The sequence below is a fragment of the Sciurus carolinensis genome, chromosome 1 (assembly GCF_902686445.1).
Source record: "Sciurus carolinensis chromosome 1, mSciCar1.2, whole genome shotgun sequence".
NCBI lineage: Eukaryota > Metazoa > Chordata > Mammalia > Rodentia > Sciuridae > Sciurus > Sciurus carolinensis.
This window is the reverse complement of record NC_062213.1, coordinates 21162626-21174726: the sequence shown is the minus strand read 5'-3', so window position 1 is coordinate 21174726 and position 12101 is coordinate 21162626. Positions and strand designations below refer to the sequence as shown.

General features: G+C 37.6%; 1 protein-coding gene across 8 annotated transcripts in view; it reads right to left on the bottom strand.

Moving 5' to 3' along the window:
• Window positions 1-12101, bottom strand: part of Enpp2 (ectonucleotide pyrophosphatase/phosphodiesterase 2) — a 107572-nt gene that overhangs the window by 37395 nt on the left and 58076 nt on the right. For all 8 annotated transcript variants that reach the window (XM_047544157.1, XM_047544150.1, XM_047544172.1 and 5 more), the window contains exons 9-11: window positions 9150-9205; window positions 4413-4478; window positions 3685-3757 (exon numbers count right to left, since the gene is read on the bottom strand). In XM_047544157.1, coding sequence (XP_047400113.1) covers window positions 3685-3757; window positions 4413-4478; window positions 9150-9205 — 195 coding nt within the window. The remainder of the gene's footprint in view (window positions 1-3684; window positions 3758-4412; window positions 4479-9149; window positions 9206-12101) is intronic.

Here is a 12101-nt window from a genome sequence, read left to right as displayed (position 1 = left end):
CTGAGTGAAGAAGATAACCTTTTGGAACTTCCAAATGCTGGAGAAAAACAGGCCCCTGATTTGCTGATGGTGCAAAGGTGAATTAAAGCAGCAAGCCCTGCTGTCTACCTAGCTAACTTCTCTCTTGGCAGGACTGTTCCAAGAGCCATTCAGATGCAGGAAGGGGCAGGAGGAGGGACAATGTTAGTGTATCCAAGAAGGAGAACATCTGCCATGCGCTCTCACGGTTTCCAGGGCAAGCGACTACAAGAGCTCTTCTGCTTCTGTCTCATCCTCTTTCTCCGGCAAAGCGATCTAAAGACACAGCCCCATAGACTTGGATTGGGTTTGGTTTAATGCCTCTAATTTTAGGCAATCTCCACGAGAAGAGTGAGAAAAGGAAAAGAAAGTTTTTTCCATTTCATGGTCACCAAGTACATTCTGCTAGCACTCAAATCTGCCCATCAAACACCAGGCCATTTGCAAGAGACTTCAACATTCCAAAGACTCCCAAGGTGAGCCCTTCCGATTGCAGCAGGTTAGAAGAGCAGGAGAAGTAGGGTTTAGTCAAATTGAGTTTTCATCCAGGGATGACAGTGCATGTATTTCCTTCTTCAAATGTTAGAGGGAGATGAAAGCTAAGTTTTCACTGACCAGCCATACTGTAGCCTGAATTTAGAAGTTTTAGCCTGAGGTTATTAGGAGGATGGGAAGGAGAGGGGCAAATTTCCCTGCTTTTCAGAAGGATATATTGCCATCTGAAGGGAGGGACTAGCCAGCCAAAGCTCTGCCTCTAGGCCTGGAGGAGCAGCCCAACAAGAGGTCACAGAGAAAGCATACAAGGTCAAAGAGAAAAAGGTTGCGCCAATAATCAAAAGCAAGCATATGTTTGAACATTCACCATTACACTATGAAACCAGGAGCAATATACCATTTCTGGATGCCATTAGCCCAGTGTTTGGTCATCTTAATAATACCTTTGAGAATCATCCTGAAAAAGGGTACTCAAGTATTATGTAAACAAAGCACAAATTCCAACTGAGTTCATCTTACTGTAGCATACAGCATTCTGTTAGAATCATTTCAATTAAATTTCAAATGCGAGTTATTTTCTCATACGTCAAAGATAGCTAAAAGAAGTCTTTCAGCTAATGTGTGTAGTCTTTTCATGCACCATAAAAGTATTCAATAATATATAGGGATATCTATATATTAATCTGCATATAGGACATATAGGTATATAAGCCAATTAATCTATGACCAAAGAAAGATTTTGCTCACTTGCTTTGGTTCTGTGTTTAAAAGTGTAAACTATTTTGTTTTGTCTTATTTTTAGTTAAAATAAGATTTCTAGAACCAGAGGATAAATAGTTGAAATCTGAAAATACTCCCTCCTTTCTGAGAGAAATTGACCAGGTAATCAGATTACCATTACTGAAGATAAAATCTAAGTTATCCAATTAAGACTGTTTACTCAGTAGGTATATGAGAAAACACCCATCTGCAAATATTAGGGCTAAAAAGAACATAACATGAATAGTTCTAACTTTTAATTCAAAAATACTTTAGGAAAAAAATTCACTTGTATATTTATGAGCAACTCTGGACATAGAAACCATCTTTACAGCAAATTAAAGCATTCTATATCACACTTCATTTACTCATTGCTCAGAACTTAAAGTGTTTGTTTCTTAATTAAAACACAGACACATCTACTTTCAGTAGATAATTGTAACTGAAGTACATATGCTAGAATTCCAGAGATGTTCGTGGATAAAGAATATTTCTTGTTAAGCTACATAACCTAAAGTATAACATGAGTTGTACCTCATCTGTATTATTAAAAGCCAACTTCTGACTTAAAGAAAATGCCCTGTATGATTTGAACATAGTTATTAACAGACCACTTTGCTGGTCCCCTGGACTGAAGGAGCATTAATTGGTTCCATGGGAAGGCCATAGTGTGGGAGCCAGAAGTTCTGTCTCCAGGTTCTCCACTTCCAAGTCAACCCACCTGAGCAGTCCCAAGTTCTTCCAGTACTAGCCTCCTACTTTTAAAAGAACAACTTGGGACTGGGGAGATAGCTCAGTTGGTAGAGGGCTTGCCTTGCAAGCACAAGGCCCTGGGTTTGATCTCCAGCACCACAAAAAAAAATAAAAATAAAAAAATAAAAGAACAACTATACCCAAATCTCTTTTCTACCTACCTTGGGGTCTTTTAAAGGCTATTATTCAAGCAAAGTTGAACTTTAAATAGAGCACATGGAACTGCTTAGGTGTTTTGTAAGGGTTTTTTTTTTTTTTTTTTCTTTAACATTTTCATAAAATGTGATTCCTTTTGTTCACTTTAGATTAATCTCCTCAAAGAAACTCATCCTAAAGATAAAACAACCATTCTTCTTTTTCTCTCCTGACAAAATAAGATTTGTATTTCATGTATGCAGATGCTTATCTTGTTTTATCATTTGTTTCATAATCATGCAAAACTGATCAAACATCAAAGGAACAGAAAAAGAACGCCAGATTTATATGACTTCAGTGATTTAAGACAAATGAAGACTTTCTAATTTTTCAAGAAAAAAATCACTGACCACTGAGTAGATGATGAAGCATTCAGAAATACTTATGATTTCTTGACATTTACTGCCTTTATTTAGATATGCTGCAATTTGTCCGAAAATACTTAAGCCAAGATATATCTATCTGTATCTCCAACTCATCCTATGCTGAACACAGTGAATTTAATTATAGGCAACTGTGTTGTCATAGGTTAGTAGAGAATTAGAGTCAGTTTCCCTCAAAGAGTTTTTAAAATAATTTTTCAGCTGAAATCAAGTTTTACTATGTTCATGTAGACACATCACCCTGTTAGGAAAGAAACATTGAAAACATTTAAAATATTAAAAGGTTTAGACTTGCAGATTTCATATTTTAAAATGATTTTTGCTGAAACATTGGGAGGATTTCACCCTAGGTGAAAAAAGAACATGACAAAATAAAACCATCCCTTCCCTATCTTCTGAATTTGAAGTTTTACTGGCTTCCACCTTATAAATAGACTGTCTTCTCAGATGGCTGAGCCTCACAGTTCTGCTAAACAGACACATTGGGTAGTATGTTTCTCTAACTAAGAATTCACTTAACCTTTGGGGGATGACGAATATGTTCACACTCTTGAAAGTGGTGATGGTTTCACAATATAAATACCAATGTCAAAATGTACCAAATAAAAAGTGTCCAATACTATAAACTACCAGGATGCTATACTTACTAAGGCTATCAGAGCTGCTTAACTGACCTACCCTCTCTGAACAGCATACTCATTTTAAAGGTGTTAAAATTCAGCTGTAATGTTTCACATTGGAAGTTTCATCCCCAAATGCCTTTTCACTCCTTTCTGATGATGGCTGGTGCCAACCCTTCCCAATTCTTCACATGGTGACTGATACCTGCAAGACTGGAATATACCCCATTCCCATTAACACCAAGTTTAGGGTTTGTTTCAATATCAAAGGAATCTGAAATGAAGTTCCTGTAAGAGAAACAAGTATGTTTAAGATTTTTAAAAATGTTTCCGTGTTGTTATTCTGAATAAACCTTGTAGATACGATTACTCCCAAAGACTGTACAAATCCTGAAATAAGGTCAGTAGGTCAGGTAGCCCAGGGGCACAGACTCCCCTCAGGCAGATGATAAACTACTAACCTCTGGGCCAAAAGGGCCGTATTTGTGTCCAGAGAAATCAGGTTGTTCAGAGTAGAAGGCATACACTGAAGGCCTACAGGAAGATTGGAAGGTTTATTATTTCCCCAAACCACACAGAACAAAGAATATCAAATATCCCTACCCACTTTAAGAAAAAAAAATCCTTCAAGTTTAGTTAATCTCTCAACCACTGTCAGTATTACCATGGAAAACTTTTTTTTTCCCCTTATTGCTCCAACACCCACCACCCTTTATGCCACCCCCACTGTGGTAACTGCCTGGTACCACTTTCAGAAATTAAAAGTCACAAAGGGAAATCTGAGCATGAACTCATTTCTTTGAACCTCAAAATAATAGAACCTAGTGGTAATTCACATGGGCCACACAATCTGCAGCCATAAAGATCTACCTCTGTTCAAGTGCAAAGTTGGTCTTAATGCTTCTTGATCTTTGAGAAGCTGATAGTTCATTTATCAAAGCCAGAAACTCCCTTCAGCTCTGCTGTATGGCCAGGATTAAGAGCTGTAGTAATCCGTGTAATTAAATGGTCCCCAATCACCAAATCCTTCTTAGGGAAATAACGCTTAAGGCTAATAACCACAAAACTTTTAATAATACCAATCTTTGGCTGCACTTCTATTTCACAGTCCATCTAGTGTTTCACCCAAGTCTAACCAAAGATGGAAATGTACTGAAGAAAAGAAAGAAGGGCAGAGGAAAGCAAATACCTCTCGTCATCTGGCAGCGTGAGCCACTGCAGGATGGTCAATATTCTCCGCTCATGCGGGATGGCCCTGTAGGGAAGAACAGCAAAGCATGTTGTTAGGTGTCTTTCCACAGACTCAAGCCTGTGAGCTCTTGCTCACAGGCCAAATGCTCTCTATTTACCACCATCTGTTTTCACTTCGTTGTAGTAAAAGGCCCTCTTTGGAATTAGCATTTAAACTTCCATTTCCATTTGTAACATATTACATTGCTCAACCCCTTCCACAGAAGACTAGACTGGAAATTCTGATTCATGGTCACAATGAGGAACCTGTCTTGCTGATGAGAAACTCGGCTACAAGTAAAAAAGACCGTGGCTTCAAAATCAGTGCAGTTCAGTGGGTTCAGCGCTAGCAGTGACAGAGGAGGGAATAGGACTTCGTGTGCAGTCTGCCTCCTGCCAGCAGGATGACCTCTGCTGTCCTCTATGCCACTTTACCTCTCTCAGCCTCAGTTAAATCATCAGCAAAATAAAGATAACAGCAAAGCACACCACAGAACTTGTTTCTATGAATGAATCAATACAAGGCAACTAAAAGACACAGTCACTAGCAAGTAGCAAATGCTAAAATCATTCTTTTTATTAATGATCATAATTAGTCATCATTCTGCCTCTAAATAGTTATATGACTTTAAAAACATTATCTAACCTGAAACTTTAAATTCCTCCTGTATAAAATAATGGGTTAGGGAAGGTATTCTTGAAATTCTTTTCCATCTCTATAAAAATCTATCAAGAATAGGCACATATAATTATGAGACTGAAAAAAAGGGTATAATCTTCACCCACAATGACTTTTTAAGTCCCATTCCTCTGTTGAAATATAATTACCCTGAGTCTGGCACCAGCTTTAAGAGCTCTTGGTTACCATGGTAATACTGCATCCTGAGCTGAGTTACATTAGGATGTTCACAGCTGAACCATACCTTGGCTTGTAGGGAAATTTGCTTACTTTCAGAACCAGAAGCACAAAATTTTTTTGCTCCCCTACCACGCATTAGAGGCATATTCATGATGAATTCAGATGAAAACTCAAGTTTGATTGTGGTAAGGAAAATTTGCTGGGAACTTTGGGTGAACCAGTGAAATGTCACTCTTGGTGGACATAAGCAAGAACGCTAGGAGAAAGACAGCTCTTCAGAACCATGGTGGAAGGCAGAGTTGGCAGAAGCTGTGGGACAGCAGCCACTCCTTGTCCCCAGGATCACCACACACCCCCACCAGCTCCACCCATCTTTCCTCCTAGGGATTTGTCATTCCTCTGGCACCCTCTCTGTCTAGAGATATCATAGACACCAGAAAATCATGTTTACCATAAAATGAATCCTGCTTTAAACAGATCACAATGCTATTCAATAAATGTGACCCTGTTTATTATATCTTATAATTGAATTAGAAATAGGCATAGCAAAGCCAGGTTAATCACTTAAGGAATTTAATTCTTCAGCCTTAGAAATCCTTTGTATCTGAACAAAACAATTATAACTGCATATTTTGAATTCTTTCCTAACTTAAAAAAAGCCAGTGTCATAGCTTTTTCATTTTTCCTTATTTCACTTTCTACTAAAAGCTGCTTTATTTTATGTGATTGGTGTTAAGCCACAAATATGGACTCTGATGAACCCACTTCCAATGCTAATGGAAAAATACAAACTTAATAGAAATTTGTTGTCAAGCTCAGAATGCTTATCCTTTAATACCCTTGTTGGACAGGGTGCCTGAACAACAATAGATACAGAATTTAAAACACCAGCTCAGAGGCCAGATGCTAGGGTTTGAATCCTGACTCCTATAAGTCAGGATGTTGGTGAGTTACCTAACCTTTGGGTGCCTCTATAAAATGATAGTAGCAGTACCTACTCATAAGGTTGTTAAAAAGAGAGAACACACGCAAAGCACTTAAAATAATGTTTGGCACATAGAAAGTGTTTAGAGAAATGTTAGCTTTTATCATTACACACTGGTTTTATAGGTTCACAGAGATGATACATTCATCTGTGAAATGTTTGTTAAAGGCATATTATATTCAAGGCATGTGTGTAAACATAATAAAGATACAGACACTCCACAAAAAGTCTAGTATGGAGGAGTCATTGTCTTCTTTTTGGGGAAAATAAGCCAGTGGTCATCAACTCTGTGTGTGTGTTAGCATAATAAGATGAAGACTCTGGAAGTCTGAGATCTTATTATCCACCCCAGGTATGACCTTGGGGATAATATTTAACAACTTTAGGCTTTACTTAGTATGCTAACCTCTTAAATGAGCTGGATAGTCTCTGAGCTTCCTATGAGTTTTAGATGATTGCTATGAAATTACCTCACAGACCAAAGAGATGTGACCCCTAGCTATTAACTGTGTTTCAAATACAACACAGAGGCAGCACAAATAAATTAGAACAAGGAAAGCAAATAACCAAGGAGAAAGGAAAACAGGATATGTGTCACTGTCTTCACATCATTGATAGATGCAGAATGTGTTGTGAAACTAAGTGCATTAAACGTGGTCAGAAAAGGAAGAAAAGTGGAAATGGAGATTTAGAGGACTAGAAGAAGTATTTAGGGGTATAAGGAAACAAAGTACTGCAGGATATGTAGAGATATTGTCTGATCAATGTTGAAAGAGATCATGCAAATAAGAAAACAAATACTATTTATTAGTTGTTCTCTCTATACTTTAAATAAGTTGATTCATCTTATTCACAATACCCCGTGATGAAAGTACCACAATTCCCATTTAAAGAGGAGGACATTGATTTGTTGAGAAATCAACACCCTTCTCCAAGGTCAGTAATCTCATAAGTAACAGAACTAGGATTAGACTCAATCTAAACACATATACATAATGGAATTGCTGCCTTTAAATATGAATTGCCATAAAAGAATATGACGCAACTTCTACTGAAGGTGATTTTGGAATGAAATACTATCATTTAAAAAGCAAGTATATGGGCCAGGGTTGTAGCTCAGCGGTAGAGTGCTTGCCTAGCATGTGCGAGGCACTGGGTTTGATTCTCAGTGCCACATATAAAAAAATAAAGTAAAATAAGTCCATTGACAACTAAAATATATTTTTAAAAAAAGCAAGAATATACTTCTAGCCTGCAGTACAGAAACATGTTTAAAAGATAGCCTCATAGTCTAAGCCTATGGTTTCAATCTGGTTGTAAATTTTTTAAATTTTGCAGAATATACTATGTGTAGATTTCCTTGACATATGTTTCCTTATTGGAAGTATGATCAGATTTTTTTAAGGTTATAAAAAGCTTCAAAAATGAGAAGTAAAAAGTAAATCCAAGTCACTTTCAGGATACTGAGATAAAAGAATTGTTTGAGAAGCAAAACTACAGATGTCTTTAAAAAGAGCACACAACAGTCATCTTCTCATGAGTAGTTTCAAATGGGTGGAGAAAATTGTCATTCAAAACCAGAACACTGGGCCTTTTCAAGGAAGCTGTGCAATAGTTCCAGGGGGGCAGGGTGGGACCAAGTATTAATTATGTTGTTGGCTCCCCCTCCATTCTGCCAGACCGAGTTGCAGAGCAAAAGAAATCACTTTAATAAGCTTCAGTGATAGTCAAGAGTTAAAAAAAAAAAAAAGGTGACGTATGCAATTAAATTGGTAAATCAACAAGCCACTTACATTAAGCAGTGTCATTTCTAACATATCCATGCTTATTTTTCAACTCAGAAACCTCTTTAAAGAAAAAAAAGTTAAAAAAGCTTTTAAAGAGACACTCTGTCTAAGCTTCAAATCACCCAACTCAATTTCAATTTAGCCCTTCGAATCTGAAAAAGCTACTTTTATTCCTGAACTTGGAGAATATAGATGGTACCATTCTGGATTAATGTGAACCTGTGATTGCTCTTAGCACACTTCTATTATCGAATAGTCAGATTTTTGTTAAAGCATAAAAGGGAAACACGGAAACAGCTTTAGGTGGTTTAAAAAAAAAAAAAAAAGATGGAAAGAACATCTCAGTGGGAACAAAATCCCCATGAAAGTTGAAACAGATTTCTCTTTTTACTAAGAAGTCTTTGAAAATAATCAACATGTTGACAATTTTATTAGGTAAGTTTCATCTTAAGGCTTACAAACTTCAACTACTAATCCCATCACCTCTGCAAGAGCGAGAACCACATTCTTTTTTGGGAAACCTTGGAGTTCAATGGAAAATGGGGTAAAAACAAAGGGTTCCCCAACTCTTGTCTGGAATCTCCAGTCTCTAGATCACTCCATCAACTCCCCAGCTGCCTGAGACCACACCAGAGTTTTAAAGTTGTGAACCAAAATAAATATAGCATGTTGAAATATGTTTATAGAAAATGATAGTGCAGACCACAGCAATAAATATTTTAAAAGAAATATACATTCCCTACGTGGCAAGTTACCAAGAACCTCTAATGAGGGGTAGAAAGAGCTAATGATGGCTAAAAGAAGAAAAAAATCTTCCCTCCTTAAAGGATGAGAAAAAGGAGGAATAAGGAAAAGAAGGTGGGAGAAAGAGGAGAGAAGAGAGACAAAAAAAAGACCTCAGACAAGGTATCAAGGTATATTTCCAGGTATCAATAAATAGCAACAAGTGGGTAAAAGTTTGACAGTTTTACATTTTACAGAAATAAAATCAAAGCTAATTTAATTTTTCATACACTGAATCATAACTGTAATTTTATAAACATTGACAAAATAAAGGTAACTTACACAGACCAAAAGAATGTTCCAGCTCTCACCCCTTGCTTGGTGGCTGTAATCCATAGCTAATGAGGAAAATATAAGAGGCTTATAACATGATCTGGGTATTGGTTAAAGAAAAAAGCTTTTAAAATATATTAGATCTGATATCTTATACTCTACTCACACCCCACCATAAATTTCACATTATTTGCAATCATTTTTTTTCACATCTGGAAGTCAGAACCATTATTTCCATAAATGTTATTCAATACATTCTCTGCAAAAACTCTCAAAAGCTCTGCTATGATTCTAGTGACATTTTTTTAAAAACTTTTATTTCATCTTAAAAGTCTCTCTCTTCTATACCTGACTCTTCCAATAATTGTTTTGAATACTTCTCTCACATAGCAGAATTCTGCTCATCAAAGGACTCAGGAGTGAACCATATGTTTCCTTTACTATTGAAAACCTTTCAGAAGAGAGCCCCAATTTGGCACCCAGATGTCAGAATCTTGGAACCTAGTTTGTCTTGTTTGACTTTAAACTGGATGAAATAGAAGGAGAAAAAAGCTAATTTTTAATTTGGATTTTTCTTATATCTTTTACCTAGTCTTTTAATAAATGGGGCTTTAGGGAAAAGTTCCTGGGATAAGTTAGATGAACCAAACCTTTCATTAAGGCTTTTAAAATATTTATAACTCATGCCATTGAGAGGCAAAAGATAGAGTTCAGAACCCTGGTTTTGCAACCAGACAGCCAAGATTTTAAACCTGGCTTCTGTGACTATGCAACCACAAGGCCCTCCAGCGAGTCACCTGACCTCTCTGTGCTCCGGTTTCTTCCACAGTGGGGGTAGTATTTTCTAGCACACAGGATTACTCTACGCTTTAATGAGTTAATACATTTAATGCCCTTAAACTGGTGTTTTAGCATTTGGTAAACACTTGATCAATTTCAGTCTTTATTATTATGCAATAATGGAAATAAATGGAATCCAGTTATTTCCAGGAACATTAAAAACAGCTTAGGATGGCAAGCATCCCAATGAACGGAAGTCCATGAGGGAAAAACGAACAAACAAACAAACAAAAAACAACTCTCACTTAGAGGAAAAGAATGGAGGCAAATGAGAAAGTTAGTTTGTTATGAGACTAAAGCAAAAATGATGTGGGAATTATAGCAATCAATCCATTTTCTAGTTTCATGGCATGCAGACTTGGAGAGGATCTTAGGATACCAGTGAAAACATTTCTCTCTCTCTCTCTCTCTCTCTCTCTCTCTCTCTCTCGGAAATACATTAACTGGAAGGCATAGAACCTCTAGGAGCTTGGCCATGGTTTCAAAAGACTATGAGCACATGCCTGTAATCCCAGAGGCTGGGGAGGCTGAGGCAGGAGGATTTCGAGTTCAAAGCCTTAGCAATGGTGAGGTGCTAAGCAACTCAGTGAGACCCCGTCTCTAAATTAAATACGAAATAGGGTTCAGTGGTCAAGCTCCCTTGAGTTCAATCCCCAGTAACCCACCCCCCACCAAAAAAAAAAAAAAAAAAAAAAAGGTATGAGATGCCTGGCTTGAAGAGTTCTAAAAGGGCTCCAGATAGATGCTTTGGAGGCATCTAGAAATCCCTATCACAACTAGTGCAACTGGCAAGTGAGGCCTGGGGTGGGAAAGCCTTCTAGATCTACAGAGCTAGTGGATTTCATCTGCATGGGAGAGGTGGGGTCCTCAGCCCATTCCCATGGTTCCTGGTTCTCTGAGAGAGCTAGGGGTTTGAGTGCCTGCTTCTCCATTTGGTCCAGATCATCTTTCCACTCTCTGAACAAGCTCTGGCATGGCCCAACCAGGTTCTAAATGTGTCCTGGACTTCAATCATTCTTGCCCCAGGACCTGCATGAGCAAGAAGATGACCTCTAAGTGCTGGTCACCCTGCAGCTGCCTCAAAACTGTGCTAGGTTCCCAGGAAGGCCAGTTTCTTATTATAGGATCCACTTTCATATACTTACTCTAATTTCACTGACACTAGTTTAGTATATTCATATCCAAACAACTCTCTAGAAAATCTAGGGCCTTGCTAATTCCAAGGAAATTGTACCAAGCAATTTTTGACATATATGAAATGTAAGTTCCATCTAAGGTTTCCTAAGGTGAAAATAATTTAAATACAAATATATCAAATGATAACTGAGGTTTTTCAAAATTATATTGTAGGATACATATGGATACTGGCATTATCTGGGCAACAGAAAGTCCTAGGAATAACTTAGCTCAGGCGTCCTCAGGACAAAAAGACCATCAGAGGAATCTTTGCCATGTTCAAAGTATGCGTGTGCATGTGAAGATGACAGAATAAGTGTGCTAAAATGATTGTGATGGCCCTGGCCACACAGCACTAAGAAGGAAGACATCTGTCTTCACAAGCTACACTTTCATGACACTACCTACCTCCTAGTACCCCCATCCAAGGATACTCCTGAATGAATTGTTAAGCCCACTAACGTATGATATCAGGGATTTTACAATAAATTATTTATGCTGATAAAAAGTATTCTGAATACAAACAACAATAGGTGTTGGCGAGGATGTGGGGAAAAAGGTACACTCATACATTGCTGGTAGGGCTGCAAATTAGTGCAGACACTCTGGAAAGCAGTGTGGAGATTCTTTAGAAAACTTGGAATGGAACCACCATTTGACCCAGCTATCCCACTCCTCGGCCTATACCCAAAGGACTTAAAATCAGCATACTACAGAGATACAGCCACATCAATGTTCATAGCTGCTCAATTCACAATAGCCAGACTGTGGAACCAACCTAGATGTCTTCAATTGATGAACGAATAAAGAAACTGTGGTATATATATACAATGGAATATTACTTAGCCATAAAGAATAATAAAAGTATGGCATTTGCAGGTAAATGGATGAAATTGGAGAATATCATGCTAAGTGAGATAAGCCAATCTCAAAAATCCAAAAGAT